Below are 13,052 nucleotides of genomic sequence, written 5' to 3'. Positions count from 1 at the left end.
AGAAGTTCAGTATTTGTGTGTGTCATCTATTCTATAAGCAATACTCTAATTATGGACCTTTAGATTCCTTCCTACTTTCTGTTATATATGTTGCAGTGCATGTCCTTATACATACATCTTGGTGCAGTGGTAATATTATTTCCTTAGGATTAATTCCCATAAATAGAATCACTGAAGAATATGCATATATTCCCATTATATTACCAAGCTACCTTCTAGCAAGCTTATGTATCATTTGAAAACCCCTCGATAGTATATTACAGAGGGGTCATTTCCTCACATCTCTGTTCATACTGGGCTTTACCACTTACCAATCTTTGCCAATCTTATTTGTCAAATAAGAAAAATATTTTATTTTCTAAAAACATTATCTGCACTATTTCCATCATTAAAATTAATAATAACCAAAACTGTCTTACGTTGGATACAACTGAGTAAAAAGTGTTCAGGCTTAGTCCAATTTGAATGTTTTTAACTGAATTACAACCCCTTAAAAGTAACAATTACTGGGCGCCTGGGTGGCTCAGTCGGTTGAATGACTGCCTTCGGCTCGGGTCATGATCCTGGAGTCCCGGGATCGAGTCCCGCATCGGGCTCCCTGCTCGGCAGGGAGTCTGCTTCTCCCGCTCCCCCCTCTTGTGCTCTCTCTCTCTCTCATTCTCTCTCTCAAATAAATAAATATAATCTTTAAAAAAAAAAAAAAGTAACAATTACTATGGGAACATGGACATATTCTAAAGTTAGGTGGTGGGAAATGCCAAAAATCTTTCACAAGAGCAGAAAATTTAACATATGATATACATAAAGACTGTACATACATTTGCATGATCACTAGCTTTAAAAAACTCATCTATAGCAGTCAGACACACCCACATTCAATGCCCTTAGCATTGTGCTGGCATAAGCTCATCTGTATTATCCATACAGTAACCTATGCCAATATTTAATATACAATGGAAATCTGCTTCACTCTCAGAGGCTGGTGTAATAATTATTCTCCTCTGGTTGCTAAGAGATTATTTAGCTTTTCCTTTTTCTAAGACTACTATAGCAATTTTATGTGTAGAGGCAAAAGGATGCTGGGTAAAGCAAGAAAATAATTCCAGCTGTAGCCCTCTATCAGAACATAAGGCTAGATGACAGCCGCAGAGAAAATAGAAACAGACTTTGCTTCTCTCCTTCCTTTATCCCTTCCTACTGTGTAATTCTGAGTAGAGACAACTCAGCGTTGTTCTACAAACCTTTTTAAATATATGATTCCCAATGAATAATCAGGTGTGAAAAAAGTGTTATCAGTCTACTTACTGCTCAAGAACTTTACTCTTGTATTTGTATATCACAAAACACAGGTTTGAAAATGTATGGCTGGGTTATATCCAACAAAAGAAGATTTTAGTAATTATATTATTAGTTAATTTTAGCATGATGGAAGAATTTTAAAATGTTCTTTGATAAAGAAGTCTTATATTTTAGCATTGCATATGTTAAAATGCTACCAAAACTGCTATTCTTTTGGCATTTAAAATTATATACTTAAATTATGCAAACACAGGAAGCACAGTAAAAATTACATTTCCACAAGCCCAGCAAAATCACCATTAATATTTTGGTGTAGCACACAGTAGCAATTCATTTTGGATTTGACCACAATTATCTCCTATTCTGCTCATTAAATTTCTTCAGTTCCTTTGATTAGTTTAAGAGTAAGAATACACTAACCTGTGAGTTTTTATCTTGCATTTGTCTATGAGCTTTGTCTAAAAACACTAATAGCACATACAGGATTTTGTTTAAGCAATCTGATCATAGTAATCAGTGATGAAACAATATGGAAGGAATGAGAAACGTACCAAGACATAATGTCCCACAAAAACAGAAAAAAGAAAACAAGTCCTCTACCCTAGGTTAATCAACACGCAAACTAAACTACTTTTCTAATAAAGTTAGTTTGACTTAAATGTGGTGTTAGGTTTTCAGGAACTGTTTATTGTCTGTTAATTTGTTTTTTAGTTATTAGGCAGCAGTTACATTATTCCTGGTAACTATATAAATGTATATAATCCTGTAACTGGTAAATCTATTTCTAAGATTTTATCCTAAGGTCACACTCGGAAAAATTCCAACAAAAATTAATGTAAGAGGCTGTGGAAAATAAAGTTTCAATAAAACATGAATGGTTAAATAAATTGTTTGGCACAGTTACATGATTATAATGGCTAAATGCAAAAACTCTGAAGTCAGACTTTGTGGGTTCAAATTTTAGATTTATACTACTTAAATTCCAACTACCATCACTACCATCACCAATACAAACAAATCTCCTCTCAAAACACAATCAAGGGGTGCCTGGCTGGCTCAGTCCACGAAGTATGAGACTCTTGATCTCAGCGCTATAGGTTTGAGCCCCACACTGGGTACAGGGATTACTTAAAAATAAAATCTTTAAAATATCCCCCCCAACATACACAATCAAAATGGAAAAGAGACAGATTTTTGTGGCACTTTAAAATAAAGAAATATGGGGTGCCTGCGCGGCTCAGTCGTTAAGCGTCTGCCTTCGGCTCAGGTCATGATCCCAGGGTCCTGGGATGGAGTCCCTCATCAGGCTCCCTGCTCAGCGGGGAGTCTGCTTCTCCCTCTCCCTCTGCCTCTCACCCTGCTTGTGCGCGCTCTCTCTCTGTCAAATAAATAAATAAATAAAATCTTTAAAAAAATAAAATAAAGAAATATGTATTTGAATACAATACAAAAGAACAAAGAAAAACCTAGGCAGAATAGCAGTTATCTCTGGGTAGGAATAAATGATTCCTGATTTCTTCTTTATAATTTTCTTTTTTTTTTTATTTCTTTATAATTTTCTAACTACCCAAATATTCTACTTGAAGATGTATTAGTCTAAGAGTCAAGAACAAAATGTAAGTAAAAAACCATTATGCAAAAAGGTTATATAGTTCTTTTGCTCCCTTGTTAGATAATAAAACTCAACCTGAAATATACTAAAGTTTTGGGAACTCAACTATGGGTTAGTACTTAATGTAGGATAGTGACAGTCACAGTAACATAACAATTTGCTAGCTAAATAATGCCTATCCACAGGGGTGCCTTAGTGGCTCGCCAGTTGGGCATCCGACTCTTGATTCTGGCTTGGGTCATGATCTCAGGGTTGTGAGACTGAGTCCCCCAATTGCGGCTCCGCACTCAGTGGGTCTGCTGGAGATTCCTTCCCTCTACCCCACACCCTGCTTGGGTCTGCTGGAGATTCCTTCCCTCTACCCCACACCCTGCTCGAGGACTTGCACTCTCCCTCCCTTCCTCTAAGTTAAAAAGTCTTTAAAAAAGAATAATGCCTATCCACTTAGTTTTCAGATATAGAGCCTTATTAAAATGTTACCCACTTTTGAAAGTTAGTACATAAACAATTCCTATCCCCCTTCTTAAAGCAGAGTTACATTAAACAATCAATAACTGTAAATCATAATCTCTTAAATCACTCTGGCTCAGAAATGACACTATCAAATTCTAAAAGAGTAAGTTAGTCAAGCATTTCTCAGTGGCCAAAAGAAAAAATAAGACAACTTTCACTTCGGATCAATTAAGTGTCATCTTTCTTCTTCCCAAAAGCATGAAATCTGAGATCTTTTCCTCTTAGAACCACAGGCTGTTGTGAGGTGAGTTTAATGGTTTTTGCTTTTTTGTTTTTTAACCAATCCAGCATATCTGAACAACAAGAGCTGCTCTCTGGTCGGAGAAACACTGTAAAAATGATCTTATAACAAATATAAACTAGCATTTAAAAAACAAAATAAAAACAAACCTTAACTGGCTCATTAAAAGAGTCCAAGAAAGAAACCAATGAAAACAACATTCATACCTTTTTACAGCTAAGGTTAAAAATTCTAAGTGTGAAGGTTTTTCTTTAAAAAACCCTTCTTGGGGGGCGCCTGGGTAGCTCAGTTGGTTAAGCCACTGTCTTCGGCTCAGGTCATGATCCTGGAGTCCCCGGATCGAGTCTCGCATTGGGCTCCCTGCTCAGCGGGGAGCCTGCTTCTCCCTCTGACCCTCCCCCTCTCATGCTATCTCTATCTCATTCTCTCAGATAAATAAATAAAATCTTTAAAAAAATAAAAATAAAAAACCCTTCTTGGGTACCACCGAGGTATATGATCAGCACTGTACTAAAAACATCAGGGATGAAAGATGAGCAAGATATGATTTTAAATCCAAATGATGATGTGTTTTATTTAACTCTTCAAAGACACATATGAAATAAAAAGGTAGACTTCTTCCTGTTGATTTATGATGACTGATAAAGACACGGAATTGTTGAAAGCAGAAAGGTGCCCACCAACAAATAACCAAATGTCTAGTATAGCTTTAGAACAGAAAAGATGCTCAAATGACTGTTGAATAAATAAATAAATACTTAAAATGGAGAGGATTTCCACTGTGATATTTAATGACTTCAAGACATTTAATGATCTAAATAAAACACAATCGCTACCTCTTTTGGATTAAAAAAATTAGATAATGGTTATTCTTTAAAAACCATTTTCCTTGTCTTTGCAAATAATCACCAATAAAGTAAACCTGATATAATTACTGCTATAAGTCACAGCCAACTTGTATTCAAAATAATTTCAAAATGTTTAGTTATGCCAAACCCATAGGTGAATTACAAAACAATGATGTACTTTATTTCTGATAAAGTGGTTAAATAATTTTATAACCTCCAATATATTCCAAAATAAGAATGACACTTAAAAACTGGCATATCATGAAATAAATGGCACTAAGGTAAATTTAAGAGTTTTCTTTGGCAGTTTTAATTCTGGACATCGATTCTTTTAAAAAACTTTCAAATAGGAAGTTTAGAAAAATTTATCTCACATATTTGCTAGCACCTCAGTATCCCCCACTCCTTTCTTGGTGTAATTAAGGTTAATGTATTATATAATCAGGTCAGACTTCTTTAAACAATAAAGATGACTTTTTTACTACTTGAACATATTCTTAGTTATAAAAGGGCTATAAAACCAAGATACAACACACTCTTCTATTGAAAGACAGAATTTAGCCTAAGCTAGAGATCATCTAAAAAACTGAGAATTGATGAAGATTAGGATTAAAGGAATATGACTACAGATGTTAGCTTTCGTTCTCATCATATTCCCTTCCTGCTCGTGTACTGATTAGCTACTCCTGCACAATAAATTAACATAAAACAGCAGCTTCAAAGAACAAACATTTATTATCTCACAGTTTCTGTGAGTGAGAAACTTAGCTGAATGGCTCTGGCTCACAGTCCCTCAGGACATTGCAGTAAAGGTAATATCCATGGCTGAAGTTATCTGAAGGTTTGTTTGGGGCTGGAGGACTTTCTTCCAAGATCGACCCGTTTCCTTGCTGGCTGTTTAAACAAGGTCTCAGTTCCTCACCACATGGATCTCTTCACAGAACCTCTCAAGTGTCCTTGCACACAGTAGCAGGCTCCTCCCAAAGAGAGTGATCCAAGAGAAAGAGCAAGATGGAAGCCACAAATTTTCTTAAGACCTACCCTTACTTCCTTCACATTCTATTTGTTAGAAGTGAGTCACTAAGTACAGTGACACTCAGAGAGGGGAGTTAGACTAGAGTGAAGACAGTAGTATGAAAGAATTTGTGGACATATTTTAAAACCACTACTGTTCACCACTCTTTGGACAAATAATTTACAGTTTTCTCATATACAAAATACACTTCATCCCCCTCCCAAGACTCCCCCAAGTCTTATTCCTTTAGAGCAACAACTTCACATCCAGGATGTTATGATCTAAACAGATCCATGTACAGATGAAACTTCTCAGGTATAGTTCCTTAAGTACAATCCTCTGAGTATAATTTCTCCCAAAGTGAAGACCTGGGAACTAAAGTGACAACTTATCTGCCCTACACATACCCCAAATACAAGGACAGGATAGGCAGAGGAAAACCATCGTGTACAAAAGAAAATGGGAAGCACAATGGAATCACTGATCCAAAGTAATTCTGAAATCAAGGTAGAAACATCTTACAAGTTGTTTGAAGAGAACTTAGGACCTGGGAATAATTCTCCATGGCTCTTGGCTCTGGCCTTGGAGATTTGGTCTCTGATTTCTGAGTCACCCTTCCATTTTATGAAAGGCAGCCCATGTTTACATACATGTGTATAGAATGTTTTAACCTGCCTTCTACCAGTAGAATTTGGGGGATCTAAAGGGTCACTCTTCAGTCCAAGGTGGTGATACTTCTGCCAAAATAACTCTTTTGAAAACACTGTGGGTCTCTTGGATTCTTATTGGGGTTCACACCATTAAGACAAAAAAGCAGTCACAAATCTGAGATAAACTCTTCTCTACTTTAAATTTTTGCTAAGGGATACCCTAATCTGATAATAAGCCCTATCACTTTGATTGAAAGGTTCTTGGAGGCATACCTTAGATCTGTCTGAGGTCTTAAGAAAGGATTTTATAAATCACACACTTGGCTTCATCTTTAGACAAAGCTATTCTGAGAGTGCCCTGGATTTGATCTTTGCCTGGAAGCCATTTCCTAATTTTAGCATAGTTTGATATACTAAGAGGATGAGAATTTTCAAACCAGCGGGTCCTGGCTCCATTTTGTTTAGGAGCCCTTCCCTACCCTATTTACCGTAAGCAGAAAGAAGAAACCAAGCAACAGTTTTAACCTTTAGCTTGAAAATCTCCTTAGCTAGATCACCTAGCTCATTAGATACATTTTCTAAGGGCCACATTACTGCAAGTGACAGTGTTACTAACCTTTCTGCCAGTTTCCAATATGGTTTTCTTCATTTTCATTTAAGCCTTTACTGGCAGTCTTGTCAAAGGCTTGACATTAAGCTTTCCATCTACTGTCCAAGTTCAAAGTCTATCCCACATTTTAAAGTATTTGTTATAGTAGCACCACATTTATGGGTACCTAAATCTGTATTAGTAACAAATTACCCCCAAACCTAGACGTTTCAATTAACACTTAACATTTTATAATTTCTGCAGGTCAGGAATTCAATAACAGCTTACCTATTAATAGGTTCTAGCTCACAGTCGCCAATGAAGTTACAATCAAAACATCAACTACGGCTATAGTCATCCAAAGGTTTGTTTGGGAGTGAATGACCTGCTTCCCAGGTGGCTCACTAACACTGTTACTGTCACAAGACTTCAGTTCCTCACCACATAGACGTCTCCATTGGATTGCTTGAGTGTCATCTACCCAGGACAGTTGTCATTTTCTAGTACAGGTAACTCAAGAGAACCAGAAAGAAGCTACAATGTCTTTTATGATCTACCCTTGAAAGTCACATTCTGTCACTTCTATCGTTAAGTCTCTTTGTGAAGAAACTACTAAGCATAATGTACACTTGGGGGAGGAGAATTAGATTCTATCAAAAGGAATATAATTTAATAATCTATTTTAAAAACACTACAGAATGTAAACCCAAGAATTAAAACTTTATATAAAAATGGCTCTTAGTAAAATTACATTTAAATGGAAGCCTACGGGGCGCCTGGGTGGCTCAGTCGTTAAGCGTCTGCCTTCAGCTCAGGTCATGATCCCAGGGTCCTGGGATCCAGCCTTGCATCAAGCTCCCTGCTCAGTGGGGTGTCTGCTTCTCCCTCTCCCACTTCCCCTGCTTGTGTTCCCTCTTTCGCTGTGTCTGTCTCTGTCAAATAAATAAATAAAATCTTTAAGAATAAATAAATAAATAAATAAATAAATAAATAAATGGAAGCCTACTACTGCAGTCTCTACTGACATTGCATATTTTCTATTTTATTATGCAAATAAAAAACCAAGCAAGTGCTTTAGACTCTAATGAAGCTAAAAATATAAATAACTCTTTTAGGGGTGTGTGTGTGTAACATTTTGGACTGAGGGCACTGAAGATACCTTACTAGGAAGCAGCCACCCCAAAGAGCTAACAGAATAACTACTCTTGCTGCCTTTTGTTATATAGTAATTCTCTTCACTAGCCTCCTCCTCATCCTAACTTTTTTACTCTTTCGTCTGCTTCGGCAATAAATTTATTATTCCTCATTAATATCTTCCCCATTTTTTACTCTATACCAAAGCCTTGGCATATACAGTACTAGTAGCAAATATGATTATGGAAGCAATGGTTTTTTACAAAATCCACTGACTGTTATATGCACAGAGTATTGCAAACAATTGTGTCTGGTAGCAGTTCTTCCTTTACATGGTATATAAAGAAATGAGGTGAAACCAAATCAGAAGAATATTAAAGTCAATAATAGCCATTATGTAACAGACAGTGTTGGTATGTGAAACTCTATTTTTTGAAACTGAATTTTAACCAAATTTACTTTCATCACAGGGAGCAATCCAAAAAATGTTTCCCCATTTCCAGCCTCATATTTTGATTGATACCAGAACAAAATGTAACTTCATTAAAGACTTAAGTAAAAAATATTATTTTCATTTTATTATTTATTTCTTTTATCGAATTAACTGCAACTCACTGTATTTTTAAAATAATAAAGAATCAAAAATAAAATAAAAAGATTCATATATTTAAACACAACAAAGGACTCTTAAATGTACAACAGGGGGACTGGTAATTAAGATACATCTACAAAAAAACAAATTACATAAAAACATTAGAAATCATAAACTTGAAAAAGTATTTAAGGACACAAATATATATTTGAGTGAAAAAAAGACTATAGTATAATATTACAATAACCCATGTGCATGCGCATTTATGTGTACGGAAAAAATCCCAAAGGCTATATTTAAAAATATGTATGGTGGTTATCATGGATGGTAGCATACATATGTTTTTTTCTTTAAAATTTGCTATATTTCTCAAATTTGCCAAAATAAAAACATTTTTATTTTCTGATTCTAAATGCACATAAGGGGCGCCTGGGTGGCTCAGTCATAAGCGTCTGCCTTCAGCTCGGATCATGATCCCAGCGTCCTGGGATCGAGCCCTGCATCGGGCTCCCTGCTCAGCGGGAAACCTGCTTCTCCCTCTCCCACTCCCCCTGCTGTGTTCCTTCTCTTGCTGTCTCTCTCTATGTCAAATAAATAAATAAAATCTTTAAAAAAAAATAAATGCACATAAAACATTTTGCCATGTCTTTAGGTTCCAACTATTTTTACAGTAATATGAATAATTCATTATTAATACTAGGTATACAGACAAATTTGGGTTCTTCTTTGTTCTAATATTATTGTCAAGTATTAATACTTACTGCATCAAACCTGAAAAATATGGAAAAGTTCTAAAAAGAAAGTCATGTAACTCAGAATCCCACAATCCAAAAGTAATAAACAAAAATATTTAACATTTTAGCGAAGTAGTGGTAACACCATATAATTTTTATTTTTATTACTCAGTATAAGCAAATTAATAATAAAATGTTTAATGGTTGCATGATAAAGACATACTTTAATTAATTCAGTCATTCAGGTTTTCCTAATATTTAAATAGCTTATTTTTTATTATTAATACTTTAAAAACACACACCCAAAAATCTGTGTATAAAAAAATCTTTGTGCAAGAAAAAACAAATGAACAAAAAACACTTTATGCATCTCTATTCCTTAGTATAAATTACTGGAAATTGGTTCACTAGATCAACAGGCATTCAGGTTTCTGTTTTTAAGGCTTTTTAATACATATTACCAAACTGCTTTCTAGAAAGAACCTACCAATCCACATTTTCTCCAGCACAGCATCAATCTGTCAATCTCACAGACAGACACAGTATGGGGCAGTGTCAATTTTTATTTTTTTTTATTTTTTAAAGATTTTATTTATTTATTTGAGAGAGAGAAAGAGAACAGGGAGAAGCAGAGGATGAGGGAGAAGGACAAGCAGACTCGGAGCTGAGCATGGAGCCCAGTGCATGGCTCGATCCCAGGACCATGAGATCAAGATCTGAGCTGAAACCAAGAGCCAGACTCTTAACCAACTGAGTCCTCCCAGGCACCCCTGGGGGGGTGTGTGTGTCAATTTTTAAGCCTTTCTTCATTTGGTAACTAAAAAATGTTAATTTACACTACCTGCTGCTTACCATTGTTCATATATGCTTATTAACAATTTGCAATTCCCTTTCTGTGAATTCTTTATACACGTACCTTGCCTATATGTGATGGTTAATTTTATTTGTCAACTGGGCTAGGCTATAGTGCCAAGCTATTCAGTCAAACACCAGTCTAAATGTTGTAGAGACATTTTCAGAAGTGACTAACATGTAAATCAGTATATTCAAAGTAAAGGAGATTACCCTCCATAAAGCAGACAGGTCTCATTCTGAAAAGACTTAAAGACTGGGGCCCCCCAAAAGGGAAGGAAGTCTGCCACGAGACTGCCTTACAACTCAAAACTGAAATACCAAAGTGTGTCAAAATTGCCATACATGCCTGCCTACCTACCCTGTGCATTTCTGACTTGTCAGTCCCCACAATCACTCACCAATTCCTTTAAAAACAAACCAAAAAAACCAACCACCACCACCAACAAACCAACCTAAGGAAACCAAAAACAAACTCTCTATAACACATGCATACCTATATACATGCCCACACATCCTATTGCTTCTGTTTCTCTGTATTTCTTGACAAATACAGTGTCTGAGAAATTTTCTTACAAATTTACGTAAGTTGTTTATTTATTAAGGTTAGTGATATCCTCCTTATCCTTTATGTTCAGAAATTCCTTTTAAGGCAAACTACTTACTTGTAAGTCATCTTCTGTTCCTTCAGCTTCATTTTTAAATGTTGGGCATCCTAAGGAAACAGGTAGATGTTAATTAAGCAAAGAATTCTTGTCTTAGGTTTTAGTATTATTGAAAAATTGATTAAATCATTATAATACTGTAGAACTGATCAGAGATCATTCTGGGCTGCCTGGCAACAAGTCCGATGTTGGCCACTCATACCTGCCCCTTTGTTAGGAGAATAAAGTGATTGTTTTCCTTTTCTACAGGTATATTTCCAGTTATTTACCAAAGAAATGTTTTTTGTAGAAGTGTACTATCTCTAGTAAGCCCTACCCCTAATTTTTCTAAAATGCTCAAACTGCTAGGCAGGGTATACACATTACAACTCCCCTGGTGCTTACCCACATATGATTTATTCAATTTTCTAAATATTCTTACCCAGAAAACAGTATTTAACACCCCAAACGAAGATTTTAGGTACTTCTGTAAGAAAGAAAACAAATAGGCCTTAAACCCCTATTGACAGCCAACAGCCAGTTGTTGTTTTTGATCTTTGTGTATCAGTGTCTCTCTGTACATTTTCATGGTGTTCAGGAGTGCCTTTAGTTTCAATAAATTAATAAGGAAGGATGTCTTAGCAAAGTATTCTGAGTTTATGCTACCCTTGAGAGATACTAGCATGGAGATGAGGAGAAACCTGTCCTTCCGAAAGGGTTGCATAGTTTATTCTTATTGTCATGGAAGACTAAGTAAGAGAAATTTAATGGGATTGTTGAAAGTCTATACAGTGGCTGGTAATAACACTAACCAGTACGTTTTTTAAAATGTTCAAAAATAACAAGATTAGTACTATAGTCTATTCTACCTGGCAAGGAGTTCATAGGCTCCTCCACATATATAAACTGTCCTTTAAAACATGAAACCCAACCTATTTGATTCTAGTGAAAGAAGTATGCTTTTATGGAGACATGAGTATGGGCTTAAAAGTAGTAACACTTTAGGGAATGCAAACTAGTGCAGCCACTGTGGAAAACAGTATGGAAGTTCCTCAGGAAGTTAAAAATAGAATTACCTTACAATCCAGTAATCACACTACTATTTACACAAAAAAATACAAGAACACTAATTCAAAGGGATATATGCACCTCTATATTTATTGCAGCATTATTTACAATAGTCAAATTATGGAAGCACCCCAAGCATCCATCGATAGATGAATGGATAAAAAAGAGGTGGTATACATACACAATGGAGTATTATTCAGCCATAAAGAATGAAATCTTGCCATTTGCAAGAACATGGATGAAACCAGAGAGTATAATGTTAAGCAAAGTCAGTCAGAGAATGACAGATATCATATGATTTCATTCGTATGTGGAATTCAAGAAACAAAACAAATGAGCAAAGGAAAAAGAGAGAGAGAGAGAGAGACAAACCAAGAATTAGACTCTTAACTATAAAGAACAAACTGACTGATGGCTACCAGAGGGGTGGTGGTTGGGGGATGGGTGAAATACGTGAAGGGGATTAAGAATACACTTATCATGATGAGCACTGAGTAATGTACAGTATTGTTGAATCACTATATCATACACCTGAAACTAATATAACACTGTATGTTAACTATACTGGAATGAAGATAAAAAGCTTAATAAAAAAAGTAAAAATAAATTTAAAATGCCAGCAAGCATGGATAATGATTGTCTTTTTAAAGTACTGGCTCTTGAACACTAGCTAAATATCAGAATCAACTGGGGAACTTTTAGAAAATATACTGGTACTCCAGTATATTCTCAAACCAATATTGTCAGGATCTATGGGATGAGGCATAGGGCTTCATGTATTTTTTATTTCTTGCACTGGTTTGAGAACCACAACCACTACTAGAGAATCTCAGGAACTTTTTTCCTCTCTAAATCGTAATCATTTCACATTTCTTCATCACATTTGAAATAGGAGGAACTAAAAAAAAAAATGGATGCCTCAGCTCCCCTCCCTAGGCAGACAGATTCAAATAGTCTGTGGAGTATGGACGAGTTACTCTGTCAAAGTATACCAGGTGACTGAAATGTGTAGCCAACATTGAGAACAATGACCTAGAAAGAACTTACAGGTTCTTGTAATAAAGATAAAGTGAATGCTACTATTCCACGGAAATTTTTCTGAACTGGAAATCACTGATTGTTTACCAATCTCTAATCTTTTAAAATAGCTAAATAAATTATTTAAGCACAGTTTCATGCACTATCAGTACATATTTGTACTAAGCATTTCCATGTTCTTGCCTATGGTCAGCTCATTCATTTCTTCTAATTTTCCTATTAA

The 13,052-nt window shown here is 35.6% G+C and overlaps 1 protein-coding gene across 3 annotated transcripts in view; it reads right to left on the bottom strand.

Annotated features, from left to right (window-relative positions):
• Positions 1-13,052, bottom strand: part of SPRED1 (sprouty related EVH1 domain containing 1) — a 121,053-nt gene that overhangs the window by 29,302 nt on the left and 78,699 nt on the right. For all 3 annotated transcript variants that reach the window (XM_081830871.1, XM_081830872.1, XM_081830870.1), the window contains exon 4: positions 10,745-10,794. In XM_081830871.1, coding sequence (XP_081686997.1) covers positions 10,745-10,794 — 50 coding nt within the window. The remainder of the gene's footprint in view (positions 1-10,744; positions 10,795-13,052) is intronic.

Source organism: Leptonychotes weddellii, chromosome 9, assembly GCF_054177405.1.
Source record: "Leptonychotes weddellii isolate Sample4059 chromosome 9, ASM5417740v2, whole genome shotgun sequence".
NCBI lineage: Eukaryota > Metazoa > Chordata > Mammalia > Carnivora > Phocidae > Leptonychotes > Leptonychotes weddellii.
Note: the sequence above shows the minus strand (reverse complement) of the source record. Positions and strands in the feature narration are given on the sequence as shown.